A 22,861-nucleotide genomic window follows, 5' to 3' on the forward strand; every position below is an offset into this window, starting at 1 on the left:
ACATACACCTAATATACACTTCTTAGAAGGAGATACATGGGTCTAAATCAGCAAAAATGGTTTTGATCCAAGTACTGCAACCATTTGCTTTATTTAGCGCAAATAAATACCTTAATTACAAACTTTTGCTCCATCTGTAGTTTTTTGTCACATAAGTTCTAATTATTTCACCGCACAAACTAATTATTTAATTATTTAATCTATACTTTCATCTATTTAAATGAGTAGAGGTCTTAAACTTAGATTCAATTTGAATTCAATTTGTCCCCACTTTTCACTAATCAGCTACTAACATTTTCCTTTACATTATAACATAATATACAACTTTAATTGATGCTATATTCTATAACTAAACTACTACTATAATCTATAACTCTATTTACTGCCTATTATTGTTTTCCTCTCAAACATCAGAGCCAAAATATTTGAAGATAATATATATTAAATCTTATAAATTTATCCAGTAACACTCTGTTTCTAATACATTCTCAGCTTCACTAAAATTGTGTAGTGAATCTGAGAACTTATACTCTATAACAATCTTTAACTTGCCGAAGATATTTTTCTTAAAAAAAAACGAACAAGATAAAGTTGAAAAAACTCTATATCTCTTGTAAAGGACCTGTAGAGCAGATGCTATTAATGGATCACAAGTTTATATAATTTACGATGGGCTGTAAAGTGTGCGCAATGACGGGGCAATCTCGGTGTGGTGAAGTTATAAATATGACTGGACAACACTTGGCATTAATTCTTTAGTGATATTTGTTCTTTAAAACACAAAGTATGTCAAATCCATTCGAGTCCTCCACTTAATATTTCCTGAGAGGTGCAAGGCGTCCCCTTATGCAGCAATAGCTGTCCTAACTCAATTGAGTCCCGAATATAGCCATGTACTAAACAAACAGTTACAATAACAACTTTGAGCTAAGCAAAAGGTTAATTATACTATGATGCAGACCTGATGGTTGGAAAGATCTAAACCGTGTTCCGGTTGTATACTTCTGTATCCAAATTATGTATTCATACATTTTTCAATTAATTAATAATTTATTTATTTTTTACTGGTATGCATAAAAAAATATATCTCGTCTGTAAATTTAACAACTTAAATTAATCAATTACTTAGATTAATTATTAGATTAATTAATTAATTATATCTGAAAAAAAACTTACTAATTAATTAACGACTATTTACAGTTAATATACAGTAGTTTATGTTAAATGAAGTCTACTCTATTAATTGTCATTGAGTCAAATCATTCTCGCTAACCTTTTTAATAGCAACTTTTTATTTTATCCACTCCCACTGTGTCAAATCATTTCCACCTGCCTTTTCAATGGACTCGTATATATTTAAACTTTCTCCAGGCGGTATTTCGTAGCCAATTTGTAGACCATATGGATTAGATGGAGTTTTACAATCCATTGTGCTTTCCTTTCTCAATGCTGTGTCTATTTCCACAGATGAGAAAAAGGCAACAGACATAGGTAAATCTTTTAAACCAATGCGTGATGAACAAAATGAACGCGTTAGTAAGTTCGTTATGTGCATAGCCAACGCAGCCTTATAAGACATTTCATCCTTAACCAGATATCGTATTTCATCATGAAAACTAAGACAAAAACGTACATGTGGACCCATAAGCCAACGCATAGATACAAGCATTAGATGTAGAAAATCAACTGCACCGCTTTGTACGACCCAGTTGATGCGTGTTGGCAGAAAACGGCTTTCATTGCCAGAACTGCTTTCTAAAGAACGACTTAATCGACAGCCCAAAAAAGGCGTTACGGGATAAGTACTTAAAGCTATACTTTCAAGTCTGTTAAACATGGCACTTTCAGTGCCACCAACGAATGCTGATTTGTGAAACATTTCAGCAAGCGGCCGATTGCATGAAACAGCAATTTTCATAGCCTCATAACTAGAGTAACTGGAATAAAGATGATAAATATTTGACTTAGGAGTGTATAGGAGTGCACTATACTTACTTCTTATCTTCATATGAATCCAAATGTTCTTCACGTATTTTATACAGACGTTTACCTTTGGTAATAGCAAACATTTTCATCGCTTTGCTTTTAGCTTCAGTGGCTGAAAATGTGGGATTAAATTGCTTCAGTAATCCTTCGGTAAAGTTTTGCCCTGCTCCATAAATGCGAGCATAATTAATAACTTTGGCGTGATCACGTGAAATTGCAACAGCTTTAGCTGTAACCGAATGCATGTCAGTGCCATTCTTTTTGGAACCGCTTAGTGTCATCCAACCTAATGGTGTAGCACCATGCACACCACAAGCATATGCATCACCAAGTACAGAAGCAATCCACAACTCCTGCGAATCAACATCAGCACCAATTATTTTATAAGTCGGCGGTGCTTGCACCATCGCTCGCAATTCTGAACCAACACGTTCACGTTGTGAGTTAGATGCAGTCAACCAAGTGGGTTCCATAGCTCTGCGTGTAAGCGTACCACAAACCACAATTTGCGGACATATCGCACCATAATAAGTATTGTCATTAACCGTTGATTTTAAACGTTCTGGCAAATGATCTTTTGGCAACCAAGTAACCATCTGCCCAATGATGCGATCACGATTATTACGCCAATAAGACATCATACGTGCAATTTCTATAACACGTGACGCAGAGTCGTTCTCTGTATCGCCACTACTCAACACATTTTCAGAAAATTTATTTAAGAAATCTTTTGACAATGGATTGCCCACGCGAAAAGAACTACCATTTTTGTGTGGCAACTTCAAGAAGTAGCAACAGTTTTCTAGTACCTTATTACACCAAACTCCTGTACCTTTATACTGTCCGCCAGTGCGATCCTTTTTTATTTTTTTATAAAAGTCACGCTTACTTAAATTGATGTCCAATTCATTGTTAAGATTGTCAAATGCATAATCACTTTCATTTTCGCTAGCGCCCATATGGTCTAATTCAACAACTGGACAGCGTTCAGATAACGCTTCAATCGGTATGCGACAATTTACATTATCCGCATTATCAGTTAGATCATGGCTTTTGCGAAACGGCACCAGAAAACCCCAGCCTTGTTCTCGTAAATAATGCAAAGGATAACCCTCCCAGCATAATGATAATAGTTTTGGTGCAATTTGCATGCCAGTAGATATTTCAGTGGCACCTGGATGCCACTCTTCTTCATATTCTGCATTTGATGCTTGCATAAATGGTGGCTTTTTACACAACTTACGATACCAAGCCGGATAACCGGGTAAAATTGGACGTCTTGCTGGCAACAACTGTTTCATATCATAAAGATATTTAAATTTTTCCTGCAAGTCATGTTCTTCTTTCGGCAAATCCTTAGAATTTTCACTAACGCTTTCACTTGCAACCACTGGAGTATGATCAAGCGATTTTGTTTTAGCACCAGATTTTGAATGCTTCATTTTAAGTTCTTGTGTACTCCAATCTTCATCCCAAAGCCATAAATGATTTCGATATTGTCCATCATGCATAAATCTACAGGACTCATCCGCGCGACGAGTTAAATGGTATTTCGACTCAATGATAAGATCATCATAAGTTAAATCGGACTCCCTAATATAACGCAACCAATTGGCATTCACTGGTAAATAGGCGCAACCAATTTCTAACATGCCTGCAAACGTGGCTGGATGAGGAAAACGTTCAGCAAATAATGGAAAAAGTACCTTTAATATTCGGTGTGTAGCTTCCACGTCACTAGCACAATAATCAACAAGTGCTTGAAAGCTTTCGCGCACATCATTAATAGAACCTTCAACAAATATGTTACGTGGTTCTTTTGTCAATGTTTCACCGCCACAATATAATTTGTGCACTTCTACGAGATTATTTAGTGAACTTTGTGCTCTCCATTCAATATCTTCTGTCGGTAATTCTTTTTTGGATTTCATCATAGCACGCTGATAGCTCGTTATACCACTTACGCAGACATGCAAAGACATTGTGTCAACAAAACGGGTACCCACATCATCCAGTAAATATTGTTCACGTATACGCGCTCGATCATATGAAACATTATGGCCAACGATAATTTTCGGACTTACTTTACCCAATGGTATAAGCTCATCCAACGTGTAGTTGTGATATGTATCTTTTTCCAATTCTAAATTATCTTCTTCAGCACTTGCTAATCTTGGACTTACCCAGGAATACCAATGCTTCGTACCAACTGCAGTCGCTAATACAGGTGCACCACTCTCTTGTACACATACCTCCACATCAAAAACCAAAGCATTTTCAGTAGGATATTCAATAGAAGTGCCTATACCAGTGTTGTTATCATAAACGGTCCAACCCTCACGAAAAACCCACTGACTGGGACGTTTTGGTAATTCTGCACATTGTACTAAAGGCATTAAGAGACTTTTATATGGCGCCACCTGTTCTTCAGCAATTGTATAGAAATGATCTTCAATGTTATTACCACGTAGTGGTGGTAATTTTATTTGCACATCCTCCAAGCGTTCAGTGTTTTCTATTTCAATGCCGTGTCGCTTAAACTCTGACAAATAAAGACGTTCGGTAGCTTTGTCCAAGTGTGGTTGACGTTGTGCCTGTTTGAAAATCTGCTCATGTAGGTTTTTGGAGATCATTTGCACCTTAACCATATTTTCAAAATACTCACTCGAATTATTTACATTTTTTGCCTTTGGTTTTGTATTACTTGCATTCTCGAAACTATCGCTTGGACTATTGGGTGTTGCGTTGATTCCTACTTCTAGTGGTTTAGACTTTGGGACAATTTTTGTTACTGCCTTGGCTTTTTTAAAAATTTTAATGCGACTGGTTGGATAAATTTCACGATTTAATTTTTTCGAATAAGAACGAATAATATGCATATTGCTTTGCTGTGGTCCAAATCAAAACATCTTTAATTTTCGCGCACGACCGGCAAACAGTGATAATTTGCATTGTAAACTTATCGATTACTTTTGTATTCGATACATTTTATATTGCAAGTGAAATAAGTTCAGAATATATAAGAAACTTAACATTTTACAAATATACACCATCTTCTTTTTCCTGTATAGGACTTATAATTTCATCAAGTAAATTCTTGAACTGACCATAAAGATGTTATGGATAGTGCCAAATATCCATCATCAGTACTCTTTCCAAACATTGATTGGTTCTACCAATAAGTAGTCCAAGCCCATTTATAACTTATTGAACTGAAATTCGACACTAGGGGCTGTCAATTCGCTTAATTTTTTTTTAAACAATGCAAAATACTCCATTAAAAATTAGCTCATAATATCAATATACATTATGAACTACATGTTTTTTGATAATTTGTCTGTCCGTCCTCATAGTCGGTCAATTAAAATATAAATTACTAAGTACCCTAGTTTATCATATCTAAGATTACACATACGGTAAACGTGTCTAGCTTGAAGTATTCAATTAGGTACATATTGAAAACTACTATTAAAATATTGAGTAATTAAAACATTTTTAATAAAAACCAACTTTTAAAATTCAATAAAAATTAAATTAAAATTTTTAATAAAAACTTAAAATTTGATATTATTGGATTTTAATATTAATTGTAGGCGTTTTCGGTCTATAGTTGCTTTTTTGTCTAAACACCTTATTGTGAACTTTCATTGGAAATTTCAACGAATATTCCAACCAAATGTCAAAAGTTTCAAAATTAAAAAATTCAAGCAAAATTAAAAAGCTTCACGAATTTGAAAATTTGGAAATAAAATATTTAAAAATTAGCAAAACTGTGGAAAATAAATATTTTTCAAAAATATATACATAAATATATACAAAAATATATATGAGTACATAAAGAAAATATAATTGAAAACCGCTTTTAATTTTTTAACTTATAAGTTGTATAAATATTGTAACCTCTTATTAATTTTGTTGTAAATAAAAATTTCACAATTTCCTGCATTCTTAAAATTGCTTTTAATTCATTATTCATTTTAATTTTCAATTTTATATTAATTATATATTTTTATGCAAAATGTAATTTGCTTACACTATGTGCACATATGAAAGATTTTGCAAAACACAAAATTACGGCTATTGATATATTTATTTTATATAAATTAAATGTTAATATATATATAAACCGTAATAATAAGTATGGAATGTATTCTTACTACAAACTATTTAGTGCGAGTTGGAGTAAATTGATGGTAAATTGAGGGAAATAGTAAATTCTGCGAATTTACTATACCAACATTCTGGCAACAAATGTTGGTATTTACCACAATTTCGAGTAGGATAAATTAAGTAAATTGGGTATTACCATTGTAAAAATTTTATAAGATATTTAATAAATAAATACATAAATTTGAAAACTTTTGACAGAAAAATAAAAAATAAGTGCAATAAATAAGTGTAAATAAGTGCAGTGCAAAAAATCCCTAGGAAATTTCAATTTACTTTATATGAATTTACTCGAACTCGAACACGTCCTTAACAAGACTATTATAAACTTAAATTTATTACTCAGCATGACAGATATATTGAATTTTATGTAAGAATATTATAGATCGAACGAGTTAGTTCGAAATAATTACACGAAATTGAAAAAAATGTTTATAGATTTATATGATTTACATATTAGAACAAATTATTTAGTATTTTTCCAAAACATTTTTTTATTAATACTTAAGATATTTATAAAAACTATAAATGTATATATTTTTATTGAAATTAAATAAAATATATTTTATGCCATGATATTGCTACATAAGAAGTATTAAAAAGGATAAATTATCTCTTACAATGTTTTTATATATTTTCTAAAAACTAAATACATATAATACTTCCAATTACTCTCAACACACAAATAAAAGTAACCATATAAAGTTATATTTCATGAATCTTTTTATTATCGCTAAACATTTATCGATTAATTCAAACAGCTGTTTCACACATTGATGAGGTTATATTCCAAACATTGTTTTATTACTTTTTGTTTCATAATAAAAATAGTAAATATAAATAAAATAAAATGGCACAAAGTAGACTCGAAAAAGTTGGCACAATTTTCACAAGGTATTTGTAATTGTTTTATAACTGAGTGCACATACAAATTAAATTAATATTTTCAAGGGTTCAAGGTTTGTTGCGTGCCGGTGCCATGAAACCAATGGACAAGCCACTGTGGTATGATGTTTATGAAACATTTCCTCCAAAATTAGAACCACGTTTCGATCGTCCAGCACCAGATATGAAAATAAGAGATATCTTCTATGAAGAAGATATTGTTCGAGCGTAAGTAGTTCTTTGCTAAATTATTTATAAATCTGAAATTTGTCATAATGCATTTTATAATTGCAGAAAATATCATAAATCAGTCAAACAAGTCGAAATGGTTGGCTTAAACAATAAAAAAGAATCTAGTACACAACAATTTATACAAATATACAATGACTTAAAAGCTCAAGGTGCACTTGACGAAGAACAAATATTTAACACAGCAAAAGATATTTTAATGGAACGACGAAAACCTACACAGTGGGAAGCAACAGAAACTGCTGAGTTGGAATCTGAAACTAAAATTAATTTAATGTCAGACTTCAAGGAAGCACAAGAGAACTGGAAAACAAAACAAAACACAGAAGCCAAAACCACTCCAAAACAAACCAAAAAACCTTTGGACATTAAAACTCTGTTCGAAGATTAAAATAAAATAGAAGTTCAAATTTTTAAACTAAGAAAAGTATTTGTATTATATATAAATAAATGAGGTCTAATAGCCTAGAATTCGTTGTATATACAATAAAGCGATTAGTGTTTTATAAACAATTTTAACAACTACTAATATTTGTTATGTGATAGTCCAAAATAAATAAGTAAGAAAATGTCTTGTAATGCTATGGATGACCAACAAAAAATATTAATTTTTTGTATAACAAAAGTTTAAAAATAATCTTTTGTCAAAGAGTGAGAAAATGCACACATATAGTTAAACCTTAACCACCGACTTAAACTTGTCAAAAATATAAACATTTCCAATGAAAATTGCATGGACTACTGTCATCAATCTTAAACTGTACATGAATTTATGCCAGGTTATAAGGTTTCTGGCTATTCTATGATATACAAAACGCTTTGTAATGTTGAATGAGTTTTCTGATCGAAATATTGACAATAAGTGTCTTTTAAGCAAATTTCATCAATAGATTTTGAAATTTTGTTAATTTTGAACTATGCGACGTTATCGCCTTATCTTCATATATCTCATATGTTTTTGTTTTTTGTGATTACAGACGACAAATGATTCAGATTAAAAAGATTTAAAGTTAATGTAATTTAATAATGATTTGTAATCCTAATATTAATTGATACAAATTAAAATAGTCTAAATCAAAAATTAATAAAAAATATGAACAGAATTTATTTTTAATTTATTCAATAATAAATTTTTAATCAAACTAATTAATTTTTATTTTATTTGAACATTACATTAAAATTAAATTAAGATGTAATTAATTTGTTATGATGTATTAATTTACATATTTATTTATTAAGTAGACTAATATTTGAATATATAGTTCACAAATTTTTTCAATGATGAAATATACGTAGCGCATGAATTCTAAGATTTACTTTCAGATTGCTGCACCAAGCCTTTTCACATTAGGTTAATAAACATTATTTTTCAAATTTTATTCTAAACTATTTTTGTATAAAGTTTGGAGTGGCTAAAAAAATTTTAAATAAATTAGTTTTCATAGTATTTTTTAAAAACGTGTGAAATATATAAAAAACTGTCGTTTTGAACAACCTATATCTCCAAATCTTTTCAATATAGATTAAAATCATTAAAAAATTTAAGTTTGTCGTCGTGGGTAGAATCTATAGCTATCTTTTACTTTAAACGGCTTTGTAGCATGCGTTTTTTTTTTTTCAAAGTTTTTGCTACATCTTTCTCTTTCCAATAAAGTATTAGAAAATGATATACCAAATCTAATCAGAAAAAAGAATTTTAGACCATCCTTATCAATACCAACACCAACTACTGACAAAAACGCGTAGATTCTTTTTATGTTACCGAATATATAAATATATTGCATGTGAAGTTATATTTATAATATTTTGTTTATAATTTAAGACTATTTTAATTGTTCTGTTATTATTAATTTTATTAATAATTTTAATTAATTTCATTATTAATGTTATTTTATTAATTTTATAGTATTATGCTTTTCTATTTAAAATAAATTTCTTGTTTAAGGAAAGAATGATTTATTTTATTATATTATAACAATTATAATATTTCACAGACTACGTCTAATTGGTACTATACACTATATTTGTATTGCATATATAATTATTATATAATAATTATTATAATTAGTGAAAATAATTTTAATAATATAAACAATGTTGAGTAATAAATATGTTATAATTAGGAAATATTTATAGCAATACATTTTAATTTTACAAAAGTCTTTGAAATGCAGCTCTGTGTTTATTCGATTTAAACATACTCTACATGCTTTCGATAGCTATTTATCAGTGTGCTGTCATCGCCGTTTTCGTGAATCTGAGTCAACTTTGATCCAATTAGGAGCGGTTTTCGGTGTTTTCTATTATATTGAAAAGATTATAAATCTTTTTTGTATTTTTCACAAATTCAACAATATTTTAGAACTTAGTTAATCGTGTAGACGGCCCAGAGTCCGCGATTATCTAAGCGTGTTTTGTCAATTAATAATTTAGAACTTAACATTCTGTTACTTGTTTTTCTGTGAAGCTATTTTATTAAATTCTTAACGCATAACAATGGCAGAGCGGTATACATTTGGTGGCTCATTGGATGCAATCACCTGTCATGCTTGGAATAAAGATCGTTCACGTAAATAAAGTTACAAACATTTTGAAGTGTAATATGTTAATAAGAGTGCACGTTTATTTTTAGTAATTGCTTTATCGCCCAATAACAATGAAATTCATATTTATGGACGCAATGGCAATGAGTGGAAGTTAGCCGATCTGTTAACTCAACATGATTTACGTGTTATGGGCATTGATTGGGCGCGTAATACAAATCGTATTGTTAGTTGTGCTTCTGATCGTAATGCCTATGTTTGGACGCAGAGCGAAGATGGCAAATGGAAACCAACATTGGTGCTATTACGTATCAATCGTGCGGCGACTTGTGTTAAATGGTCTCCTGCTGAGAATAAATTTGCTGTAGGTTCAGGTGCACGACTAATATCAGTATGTTACTTTGAATCTGAAAATGATTGGTGGGTCTCAAAACATATAAAGAAACCGATACGTTCTACTATAACTTCCCTAGATTGGCATCCAAATAATGTGTTACTTGTAGCCGGTTCAACTGACTACAAGGTATGTTGTATTATAGTCATATTTAAAACATTGTCTAAATTTTAATAACTTTAACAGGTGCGCGTTTTTTCTGCATACATAAAAGATATAGAGGATCAGCCTACACCGACTCCGTGGGGAAATCGTATGCCGTTGGGCAATTTAATGGCAGAATTTCGTAATTCAACATCTGGCGGTGGTTGGATCAATGATGTTAGTTTCTCGAGTGATGGTAATAAAGTTTGTTGGATCGGACATGACAGTTGTATTAGCGTTGGCGATGCAACGAATGGCAATGTTGTTATACGTTGCAAAACAGAATATTTACCATTTTTGGCTTGTGAGTGGATTTCACCAATGTGCATTCTTGTTGCTGGTCATAGTTGTGTACCATTAGTATACGCTTTAGACAACGACCGAATAGTGTTTATTAGTAAACTGGATAAGTCACAAAAGAAAGAATCAAGCGGTATTAGCGCAATGCGCATCTTTCAATCGCTTGATCGCAACTTACGTACAGAGAACTCTGATACTCATGTTGAGTCAATCCATCAAAATGCAATCAATTGTATACGTTTGTTTAGTGGCGGCAAGAGTGATGGTAAAAGAGTCAGCACTTCTGGTGTTGATGGACAACTTGTTATATGGGATATTGATACAGGTTTAACTAATTCCATGAGAAATATGAAACTCTAATCATTTGCATTTTTAAAACTTATTTGTTATATAAATAAAAAAAACGGAAAATTCCAAAAAAATATAAAAAGTAAAAATAATGGACAAATTTTTTATATTCGTTAAAATATTAATTTGTATGAATGTATATAAATACTTATTATTTCGTATTTTTTAATCAGCAAGTTAAGTTTTTCACGTTTGTGAAGTTGAGTCATACACTGCAAGACCTGATAAAATTTTTATCAATTTTTTTTGTGCGTTTATGATTTCATTATATAAATATTTGAACAACTGAAAGGTTTATGATTATATGCGTTAGTAAATAAAATGTGGTCTTTAAGATAATATAAAAAAATGTATATGTAGCTCAACTAGCATAAATAAGTTGCTAACATATTCGATGTAGTTCTAATAAATTTGTAAAATATTATATGTTAGGTGTACTTAAGGATTCAAGTAATGTTTGTGTTATATGTACATTATTATAACACATAGCGGCTCAACACTAGTCAATTTCAACGACTAGTAAACTGTTTTTCAACACCCTCCGAAGGTGTTCTACTTTCACAAGTAGGTCCCAGCAACATAACACATAGTATTTTATATGTATGAAAAGTAATGATTTGACATGAAAGTTGACTTCCTGTAAAACTTGTAAATATATTAACATTTTTGATTACATTTAAATTATATGTAAATTTGTTTATATAATTTGTTTTATGTAAAACCCATTGCTTACATCCGTTTTGCACAAATTTTGAACATTGTAAGAAAAATTTTTTTATAAGAAGTTTTATGTAAAAAGCTTACTCATCAATTTGTTAAAATTCTGGTAATGGAGTAAAGAAGACATTGACCACAATATAGATAATGTTAGGTTAATCTGGCCTTTAGTACACCAAATAAAACTATAATTTTATGCAAATTTGTGGTAGAGAGATCATGTAAGATCTTAACATATTGTGAAGTGTAAGAGTTGCTTTAAGCTGCGTTCCTGAGATCTTCTCTAACTTTTGAATTGCTGGAGCTGCCAAACCGTTTAAATTTCTTCAAGACGATGCAGGATTTAAATTTTAGAATGTTTCAAGCTCTGTTTTTCGATAACCATTAAAGTTATGTATACAATGTTATTGATCAGCATTACAAAACTATTAACGATATATGTTCATCTGTTTTTCTGTTTTTATGCAGATTGTACGTCTATCTGCTTCATAATATGCAAACAAGTCTTTGTTTTTGATTTAATTAAACGAATTTATTCATTGTTGTTGTTGTAATACCCTGCCCTATAAGGCAGATAACATGAAAGGATATGGTTACGTAGAGGAAGTATCAAAGGTTAAGGTATTGTTTAGGAACAAGAGTGGATTAAAAATGGATGGGATTTTATTTGAAACTAGCCTGAGTTAAGGCAGAAAAACCTAGAAACTCCAATGGAATGGAGTCAAAGATCAGTCTGGCTCCAATATTTGTTAGTATTCATAAAAAACGACTAAAAAATAAACATATATAATATATAATTACATTAGTTTTTCACTAGGGAACACAAATTTAAGGTATTTGCATAACTAACGAAAGATTTATTAAATCAACACTTTATACTAGATTTTTTACATAATTATTTGTCTTAACTTTAAGAAAATGTTTGCAAATCTTGCTTTTTTTATTATATAGAAAGAATGAAAGCGAGAAATTCCATATAGTGCCACTTTTTGAAATCATAAACCTTTTATTTTTTTAAGAATTTTGAAATTTGTCAGTGTCTTAGATTGATTATGTACGCATACCAAAAATGTATTTATAATACTTTCTAGTTTAGCTTATATGTCCGCAAATAAGATTAAATTATAGGGATTTAGTATAAATTTAACGAGTACATGTTACCAGTATAAGTTCCACAATAATTTAATTTTGAATATATATATAGTTTATGAAAATCAGACTGTGTGATTTGGAAAATATTAATAACTTGGAGACTATATATATGTTTTATATATCATTACCATTATATAGTGGAGATTCTATAAACAAAGACAATCTACATAATATTGTCTTTCTGTTACTACACGTTAAAATGGGCAAAGTTGTGTACAGTATGAAAGAAAATAATTGGGACTTGATCTTTCTGTTGATAATTTAAAGATCTTTCGCAGGAGATATTGAGAGAACTATGAACTTTTAGTTATTTTGAAATAAGTTAAGGCATACTTAACGTAATCTGTATTATTGGTGTTTTGATGAAAGTTAGAATTTTAGAAGAGCTGAGTAAGTAATAAACATTTATGATAAATGTTAGGCATCTAACCAGGGGGGTTCGAGGGTTTAACATACCTCCGATTAATTAAATAAACAAATTTTTGTTTTTTGAATTACTGAAATCTCTTTGTGGTGTAAATTTTTAGGTACGGGTATGAGCAGTGTGTTTATAATTTTTAATAACTGCGTCAAAATGGTTTTAAATCGTGGAGGATTTTCGAAGTTTTGGAAGTAATAAAGGTTTTTTTTATAGTATATAAATATTTTGTTGAATTATACATATTCTCTATATCTGACAAAGCCATAATTTCACGTTCAGAAAACTTCTGATCGTTGCTCACAAAGCATCCTCAGTAATTTTGACGTTTTCATTTTATTATAATTATAGTTGTTATAAGTGTGTTGGGAGAGATGATCATCTGAAAAGACAAATGGCTCCAAGACGTATATCATGGAATTCTTGGGATCTTTTTCTGAGCTTTAGTATTTTATTAATAGTTCATTAATATTTTGCAAAATTAAATTCAGCTTTTGTGAAGAGTGATTTTACTTTTACTTTACTGTAGTTGGCCATTACAGACGTGAGTCGTCCTTGGCCGCGTCGAGCAGCCTCCGCCAGGAAGCCCGATTAGTTACTTGCTGTTGACAGTTGGTAGTACCGTGCGGCCCCAATTCGCTGGTCACCTAGTCATTCCACCAAAGATGCGGACGTTTTTTACCGCGTTCTCCACCTACGGGTACCGATCTTTTTAGCCGGAGTACTTTCTATGTCAATATCGCGGAGTAGTTCATCGTTTCATCTAATTCGATACTCGTCGCCAACGCGTAAGGCATCGTAGATCTTCCGAAGAATTTTCCTCTCGAATGCTCCTCTTTCTGCTTCTTTTTTTTCACCAGACGTCTCTGTTCTCTTCTCTTTTGAAGATGCCGTTCTGTAGCAACGCGCGTTGCAACTGAATGCAGTGTGGCTTGATATGCTGCGTCTTTCTCTGTAGTAGCGTCATGACACTTTTGGTCGTACCAGCTATTTCTTTGTATACGGTGATAGCCAACACATCTTCTGCAGTGGTGTGCATGGGGTTGGAGATGTGGTTCCATTGTGCGCATATATCGGTTTTTTCAGAATCATTTTCCAGATACTGGGAGAGTCGGGTAGCGAAGTCATTAGTTGTCTGTTGTGATTGCAGACTGATTTTGGCTGCCACAATATGATTATACGAGTCGATGTTGGCTTCTCGGAAGTACGTACATCTAAGACACTGGAAGCATGCCTTCCGTCTATTATAACGTGATCAATTTGAGATATAGAGTTTTGATCAGGTGACAGCCATATTGCCTTATGTATGTTGAGATGTAAAAATCTGGTACTACTAATCACCATGTTTCTATCCTCGTCGAAGTTCATCTGCTCTCTTCCATTATCAGAAGTTTTTGTATGAACTTTTTGACAGTAGCACGAAAAATACCTTCTTTACATAACTTTGAGTTGAAGTCTCCTACAACGATTTCGATGTTATGATGAAGACACCGTTCATATGCTTGCTCAAGCTGTTCATAGAAAGTTCCCTTGGTGTCGTCGTCTTTATCTTTCGTTGAGGTATATACACAAATTAGTGTAATGTAGAAAAATTTTGCCTTAATACGGATTTTGGAAAGCCTTTATTGATGTGAATTTTAGACCAAATTTCTTAACCTTCAGTTTATCGAAAATCTGACTTCGAATTTTTGCTTTGTAACATGGCAGTTATAGTAAATGTCACAATGTTCTCGTTTAGAGTATCCTTCTCCCGTCCATCGCATTTCCCGGAGGGTGGTAATGTCAGCCTTATATTTTCTGAGGACATTAACCTGCCTGTATAGATGCACCTTTTCTGTAAATACTTCGGACGTTCCAGGTGCATATTTTTAAATTGTGTTCCTTATAACATTTGCGTGTGTCAACAGTAAAGAGTTTCTTTATTCGAGGCTGCCTCTTCGTTTGCATTAAAAGATGTTTTTAAATGGTGGATTCCAAGCCTGACTCATAACCTCATATATCCATGAGAAGGATTTCGCTGAACACATTATTATACTAGGCACGGATGATTGTAGCTATCCAGAGGAGGCTACGTGGGGACTGTGTGCCAACTTGGAGAGAACAGTGACATTTACCATGATAAGTTAAGTTAAGTTTTGTAATAAATAAGTTTATAAATTATAAATAACTTATACATAAGTTTAATAATAAACAACATTTGTTATCTTAAAGAATTAAGTAAGCTTCAGTCCAGGCCCACAATAATATTTGAAACTGTGGAACTCTTACGAAATGATTATAAAAATAGCTGACTTAAAAAAAAGGATCCACAGAACACATAGGAAACTACAGAAGAACTTTTTCTTTTAAATTTAAAAAAGAAGATTTTACTTTAATATTTTAAATCGTCTTTATCAATTAATGAAATGAAACTATCTTTTAAGTGAAAATCACCCATTTTTTTTTAAAGCGATATTTCACGATTGATGATATATTTAAAGACATAGAAACATACAAAAGAATGCATTTATTTAACTGCAATAATTAAGACTAAACTTAAATTTTTTAAAATTACCTCAAATGATTTGTACAATGAAACTAGCTTTTAAGTGAAAATCATTCAGATTTTCGAAGAAGTTATTCTGCGGCTCTGCGGTATACTTACCCGAACTTTTTCTCTGAAAGGATTTTGAAGTATCATGAAAAGATCATACTATTTTCATAGATTTTAAATGTGTGTTTGACATGATTGGAAAATTTCATCATCACAGGTCTAGTAACTTGAGTGTTTTTACTTCTATGTTCAATATACACTAAACTTTCTATAGTAACATTGATACAGGTGGAATAGGATAACAACCATCTTCTGAAATATAGAAGTAATGCAGGATTGTCCACATAATTTAATCCTATTTGTAGATTCTGTATACATGATGATAGTGATTTACCATTATTTGATAAAACTCTGTCTATTTTGTTAAAACGGAAGTTAAAAATCAATTTAATAAATATATACTACCCAAAATAATGTAAATTATTATTAAATTAATTTAATAATTTATACTTGAAAATCAAAAGAAATGGTAATACAAAAAGGCAGAGAACAAATCACAAAAAAAAAGCTGGAGCCTTTTCGGAATTGATTTGGATATGGTGTGATAGTGTAAGTGTTTAGATATCTAGAATGAATTAAATTATGTTCCAAGTGATTGCTATTATGTTCCAAAGTACTATATATAATATAGCGCAGATTTGGAGATATAAAGAGGTAGAAAAATTGTTCCAATTTTTCATTAAAAAGTATTCTTTTTGAAACTAACCCATTCGAACTTTTTCAGTAAACGTTACATTTTGATTACATTAACGGAAAAAAATTTTATATTAACGGAATATAAAATGATCAAATAATAGATATCAATAGACATCTAAGGGAAATAGCAAATAGACTATTTATATATTTATTAGTCACAATGTCTTGAAAAGGAAAAGCTTTGTTACATTCCCCTTAACAATCCTACCAATGGAAGCAAATTTTTAGAATAACTATTAGTCCACTTTAGGACCCTACTGTAATAACACTCGGTGGATGATTAAGTTCAACCCCGGCAAGATCTCAGCTATAACTTTTCAAGGTCTAAAGCGTTATCATACCTGCAGCTTCAAAGTCTCTGGCATCAAGCTAAAGCTTGATAATACTCCCACTCGGCTTGTGACCAAGCTGAAGTATCTGTGTGTTGTACTGTCCTACCGGCACAACTTTATTCCTCTCATTAACTATGCCATCTGCAACGTTTAACTGAAAAATGTCTTTCGCAGGCACAACTAGCTTAACTGCAAAGTTAAGCTGCTCTGCTATAAACTCCTCGTTAACCCCCTTCTCATGTACGCCTTTCCAATTTGGTCTGCAATTTCTTTCGCCCAGATGGAAAGAATCGGTCTTTTCGAGCGCAAGCTCCTTCGTGATTGCACCAATTACAAGCGAAAGCTTGACGGCAAGCACTTTTCCAACACCGTCCTATTTGACGCAGCAAAAATCAATAACATCGAAGAGTACCTCCTTTCACTCGCTCGAAGGTACCTTACCCGGCTACACAACTTATCCCTTTATTTTGATGAGTTGGATTTTGATCTTTGCGTCAGCTCTCTCTTTAACTTCGCCTCTGGTGACTCTGGTCCTGGACCTTATATAATATATAATAGTTATATAATAATTGTCTCTTCAATTTTCGGTAAGCACAACTTTGAAAGCTAGCACTTTCAACAGGGGAACATTTGGATTTATGTTCCCCAAATGTATAAATCATCATCAATCAATCAAATTGAACGTTTTATTTAGGATATTCATTAAAAAGCAAAATAATAGGCTGAGTATAAAATAACTTATCCTTATAAGATTTATGTACAAATTTATGCATTAAGTTGTATTTTATCTGGATTTCTATTTATAAATTTTACAAAAATATTAGTTGTGTATATTATAGGCATTTTTTTATCGCGTTAAAAAAATATTAAGAGTTGTTTTTGTACTCTAAAATTGTACTCTAGTATCGATAGGCGCCTAACGTTATGTGGCTAATTTTTTTGTTTGTTTATTTTTATTTTATTTTTTTTGTCCTTTCTTAATGACAACATATTAAGCTTTTATTACATTCCAATTACTTCCGTCTGTCCGCACTAGTGGTTGTTTGTTTATATATATCCTCATTTCTTTCATAAAGTATGAGATGTTGTCAAATTGTCAAAAGAGAACTCTTAAGTTTTCAAAAAGTATTTGTTTAATCTTCAATGTTTCCTCCATATTCTTTAAAGTAGTCTCCTTTTAATATTATGCATTTATACCGCTATAGTTATCGGTTAAGGAAATATTAGTGGAACACCATTTTAGGTACGACTTTAAGCTCGTATTGTTATTTCTATTACAAATTCTCCCAAAGCTTGTACCATTAATAAACTTTATATAGTATTGTCACCATAGTTCTTTTTTGACATTTTGATTGCTTTCTCAGATTTTTTGAACTAACATTTTTCCGTACAAATAATGTCGAATACACTATTAGTTCAGCAAGCTCAAACTAAGCATTGCAGTTGCCTTAGAGTTAACACTTCTATTATTTACAGTACAACCAATACACAAAAAACTACAAGTAGCATTCAAAATCAAAATTTAAAATTATCGTTACTATTTGATCGCATTCCGTATATTTTTTTATATCTCTATTTTTTGTGTATAACAGTTATTACAATCACTAAGCTCTTACAACTCTGTGTGGATTAGAACTTCTTTTATGATATTTTTTCAATAATCACGGTTCATGTTGTTAATCTTGCAATTTCGTATGCTCATTATTTTAATGTGATTTTTTGATGAATTTTTGGGTTTCCAATTTATCCTGTGTTTCTGTAAAAACTCTTTTATTCTGCTGTCATCTACAATTCGGATAACGGATAAGTTAAGCCACCTTTTTTGCTTCGCGTTGACTAAACAACTGATGGTTTCGTGGTTCGAGGAAACTCTAGAGGTGTCACCTTCAAGATATTTAAACCTATTGAACTGCCTGAAGTTTTAAAAATTGAGTTTTAATGCCATATAGTCATATGTGTAAGGAACGGCTGTATATGTATTTTATTTATTTTAAATTTGGTCTCTCTGGTGATGTTTTATGATTTTTTTGTAGCCTAATTTTTCGCAATTTTTTTGTTTTTGTTGATTACTATATACTTACTCATAGTTTACTATATTTAATACAAATATTACGTTTTATCGTAGCACTTGAGTACTATCAATCTAACTATATTACATTAAATATGTCATTTATATGATAGATATATTTAAATATAAATATAAATAATTTTGAAATTTGAAAAATATGTGAGTGACGTTATCTATTAGAGATTTTTAATGATACGTATATCCTGGATTGGAGTTACCTTTATCATTTTAATCAATTAATTATTTAATAGTTATTCGGGGTCTTTAGTAAAAGGTTTTACTAAGAATGTTTGCCCTGCTTTCTGCTAAGGCCTAACATTTGTATAAGAGATCACAGCTTTATAATTCAGGCAGTACTTTTAGTTACAAGTGGTTAAAAGTTATATAATATTGCCGATATTGGTACTATTAAAACTAATTAGTTTCCTAGTTCTAGATTGGTTTCTGGATGACCAGATTTAATTAGTCTTCGTACAAGTTGTTTCTTTTTCGCACCTCATTTGTACAAAGAAAAGCATATTACAGATTCTCAATTATTGATATTGATATATAAATATTTACAGCACCATAGATGTTGATATTATTTATTAGTGTGCCCTTGTGTGCAAGCTCGTCTGTTCAACAGTTGCTACGATAGTCCTAGTTTTCAGCTGGCCGATATGTTGTTGTATCCGCTAAACTTGTTAAGTGATATAACACAGGATAGGATGACCACTGATTTGATATATGCAAAGTCTTTGTCAGTAATAACTGTACTATGTTAATTTTAAAAATACTTTTTTAAATATTTTTTAATGGTCTGGTAATATTTAAAAGTTTAAGTTTTGAGGTAAAAGCTTTGCTTCTCTTGTTTTGGTAGCTATAATTTTTTATATAATATTAATAAAATACAATTTACAATAAAGAAGATGTAAAATAGTATATATATATAATAATATAGAATATTCATATACATATTTATATATATATAAAATATGAGACATTGTCGTTGTAAATTTTGACAGCAGATATGGATATGACAAGAATTGGTTAGATTTTGCGCAGTAGGAGCTTTTTCGATATATTTTACTTGAAATAATTTTGAAAATTTATAAATGCTGAAAAAAGCTATTCTTTGAACTTGAAGGAAAAGATAAAAACATTTCGTTCCGGCAATATTTGATATCGAATAATCATCACGTTTTAGATGATGCAGAAAAATTAAATTAACGTATTCGAAGGTTTATATATAAACCGGTTTTATATTAATATTTTTAGTTATAAATAACTTGTAAATCGAAAATATATATATACCTAAAAGGACTTTACTTAGTGTCGAACTTCTATATGTCATATATTCTGTAGCACATATTCTGATAGAAAATAGTTTGCTTCGACGCATTGATTGATTTAAGATATTAATAGTCATTAAAAACAGCAAATTTTGCAATTTTATATTACATTCCATAACTGAGCGATGCAATTTTCGCTTCTTAGTCTTCACATTTTCAAATTAATATTTGGTCTTAGCATCTCACTTCAACTGCAGATGTCCAATGTTAAAAAATCAAAGATGCTGCAATCAAGCTTCTGATAAGCGCTGCAGGTAGATCCTTAATATTTCGGGAATATCGAGCTTCTCTAAACGATCTAGCTAGGCATGTTAGTGTTCAACTCACACAGGTATCTGCACATAGCGATATCTCTGGCAACTGTAGAACAGATAGAACCAAGGGAAGTAATATAAACTTCATAGGAATATGATATAAAAGTATTGGATACTGTAAGCAGTTCTAATATCTATATTGTCAATGGTTTCAGTTATAATTTCTGCGAACTTCAGTTAAGGCTCCGCTCCGTTTGACGTTTTGAGTACACTAATTAACTAACTAGCCAAATACACACAAAGAATTTAACATTTCTTATAAAAAGAACAAAAAAGTACCAACTGCAATAGGCTCTCTAACCACAATAACAGCTTAGTTTTAAACCCAATTTCATAAGGTTTAACTATAAGAGGACTTTGAAGAACCGAAGTACTTCATTTGTCCGATAGATTTGTGAACTACAATATAAATCTGCAGGGTACCATAATTAATAAAATTTACTCAATGTGTTCGGATAGATATGAAATAAATATATGTATATATAAAATAAATATCAATTTAAAAAAATTCAATGATTGATCATTTTTGAAAAGATTTTATGACTCTTTCTCAACAAATGGATTAGTGGATTAGTTGTTTCTTAAATTTGTGTTTAAAAAAATAAGATTAATATTATTTATTTTTATTATTTATTTATTATTTAAATACTTAAATTGTATATTTTTTTATGTGTTTACAATAATAGTTTTTAAAGAAAAATTAAATAGTAAAAAAAAGTTGGCCCTAAATAAATAAAACAAGATTTTTAATTTACATATCTTTGTTATTAGTAATATTCGAACAATATTCCTGATACTTGAAAATAGATCATTTTTTTTTTTTGAACATTAAAGTTCAAAATTTAAAATTCAATTTCACTTCCGTAGCAAAAACGATTTACAACCGATCTGATAGACTCTAAATTTGAATTGAACTACGACAATAAATTCGATTGCCCTTCATATTTATTAAAAGTGCAATATTATAGCACAAAAATGCTGTAAAAGTATATGTAATGTCAAAGATTATCATGATTAAAATATGTGTTGTAAGCATAATGCTTTAATATCCGTTTATCAGAATACAAGAATTCATGCCACGGTGTTCACTATCCGTATCGCAAATTAAAATTGTGAACAACAATTACTGTATACAATGTAGCATAATTAAGATAATTTGCAGCACTAATATTGTTATTCTCTTATAATTTTTCTTAAGATAAGTTAATTATTCTTATGTGTTGAAGTATTTTTAAATTTTAGATTGTGTGTTTGAAACTAAATATAAACGCGATTTAAATTATGAATATGCAGTAAAAATTTTTCTATAGATAATAAATAAATATTATAAAACGGAAGTGATTGTGCCAGTGATATAAAAGTCTTCGAGAAAGTCTCCTTTTTTCATGTTTTAAGTTTAAAATATATGTTATAAAATTGTCAAAAGAGTTTGAAAACCTTTTTCTTTAAGTTTTTATTAGTACACAAAAATCGAGTCCAGGAGTTTAATTGTTAAGATGTCAGAAGTCATTAAAACCACAAATTTTGTAATTTTATATTACATTTTATAACTGAGCGATACAATTTTCACTTTCTAGTCTTTACATTTTTAAATTAATATTCGGTCTTGACTTGGTTCTAACTGGACAAGAAACGTTAAATTAAAACAGGCTATTACATACCAGAAAGACATGCCAACTGATTTAATCTGTAAGAAATCCGTGTTTCACCTTTTTTGTCAATGCTCATCTAGAGCAAATAGAAGATTACAAATCTTTGCGATAATAAGATTCTTTGGGGCAATATAAGAGTTTTTTGGCCTATGCATAAATAAAGCTATTCTTTGTATCACTACAGATTAGTCAAGCCATGATTTAAGCTTAAGTGGGCTTTGTTGTACAAGACCTTCACTCCAATCTAACGTAACCTAATTGAACATTAAAATTGAAGTTTGTACAGAGCCCTGAAGTTATAAGCGAAAACTGACAGGCTATCCTACTTACCACTATCTAATCTTAGAGTTATCACTCTCCGCACGGGGAGGTACGCAGATCTTAGATCAATCACTGAATAATCATGAAGCTTATAGGGAACACATAAATTAATCAATAAGATGGGTGGGACCCTAATACACTTGGTATTATTCTTTAATTTTAAGTTAAAATGTCGTTAAAATTAGAATTTCTTAGTAGTAGATGCAGATAGAAGCTTTTATCTTAGTATTTTCCTCCAGACCAAAATCAAA

General features: G+C 30.6%; 3 protein-coding genes across 3 annotated transcripts; 2 read left to right on the forward strand and 1 right to left on the reverse strand.

The window, feature by feature from the left end:
* Positions 1-1,183: 1,183 nt before the first annotated feature.
* On the reverse strand, positions 1,184-4,865 carry LOC119688964 (DNA polymerase subunit gamma-1, mitochondrial). The gene is made up of 2 exons (XM_038103663.1): positions 1,996-4,865; positions 1,184-1,937 (listed from the first exon to the last, which is right to left on the reverse strand). The coding sequence occupies exons 1-2, from the start codon at positions 4,863-4,865 to the stop codon at positions 1,292-1,294; spliced, it is 3,516 nt and encodes a 1,171-aa protein (XP_037959591.1). The 3' UTR covers positions 1,184-1,291.
* Positions 4,866-6,924: 2,059 nt separating this feature from the next.
* Positions 6,925-7,793, forward strand: LOC119689378 (probable 28S ribosomal protein S23, mitochondrial). Its single transcript, XM_038104200.1, has 3 exons — positions 6,925-7,047; positions 7,105-7,266; positions 7,333-7,793. The coding sequence occupies exons 1-3, from the start codon at positions 7,004-7,006 to the stop codon at positions 7,676-7,678; spliced, it is 552 nt and encodes a 183-aa protein (XP_037960128.1). The 5' UTR covers positions 6,925-7,003; the 3' UTR covers positions 7,679-7,793.
* Positions 7,794-9,528: 1,735 nt separating this feature from the next.
* On the forward strand, positions 9,529-11,098 carry LOC119689357 (actin-related protein 2/3 complex subunit 1A-B). The gene is made up of 3 exons (XM_038104175.1): positions 9,529-9,856; positions 9,920-10,353; positions 10,411-11,098. Exons 1-3 carry the CDS (start codon positions 9,784-9,786, stop codon positions 11,026-11,028), a joined length of 1,125 nt encoding a protein of 374 aa, XP_037960103.1. The 5' UTR covers positions 9,529-9,783; the 3' UTR covers positions 11,029-11,098.
* The last annotated feature ends 11,763 nt before the right edge of the window (positions 11,099-22,861 follow it).

The sequence above is a fragment of the Teleopsis dalmanni genome, chromosome X (assembly GCF_002237135.1).
Source record: "Teleopsis dalmanni isolate 2A chromosome X, ASM223713v2, whole genome shotgun sequence".
Classification (NCBI taxonomy): domain Eukaryota; kingdom Metazoa; phylum Arthropoda; class Insecta; order Diptera; family Diopsidae; genus Teleopsis; species Teleopsis dalmanni.

Bases quoted from the DNA above. Each gene is read 5' to 3' on its own strand.
- LOC119689357 (XM_038104175.1), top strand. From the start codon at position 9,784: ATGGCAGAGCGGTATACATTTGGTGGCTCATTGGATGCAATCACCTGT. The intron at 9,857-9,919 runs GTAAATAAAGTT...GTTTATTTTTAG, and splicing joins TTGGAATAAAGATCGTTCAC to TAATTGCTTTATCGCCCAAT. The intron at 10,354-10,410 runs GTATGTTGTATT...TAACTTTAACAG, and splicing joins CCGGTTCAACTGACTACAAG to GTGCGCGTTTTTTCTGCATA.
- LOC119689378 (XM_038104200.1), top strand. From the start codon at position 7,004: ATGGCACAAAGTAGACTCGAAAAAGTTGGCACAATTTTCACAAG. The intron at 7,048-7,104 runs GTATTTGTAATT...AATATTTTCAAG, and splicing joins GTTGGCACAATTTTCACAAG to GGTTCAAGGTTTGTTGCGTG. The intron at 7,267-7,332 runs GTAAGTAGTTCT...TTATAATTGCAG, and splicing joins GAAGAAGATATTGTTCGAGC to AAAATATCATAAATCAGTCA.
- LOC119688964 (XM_038103663.1), bottom strand. From the start codon at position 4,865: ATGCATATTATTCGTTCTTATTCGAAAAAATTAAATCGTGAAATTTAT. The intron at 1,938-1,995 runs GTAAGTATAGTG...TCTTTATTCCAG, and splicing joins GATTCATATGAAGATAAGAA to TTACTCTAGTTATGAGGCTA.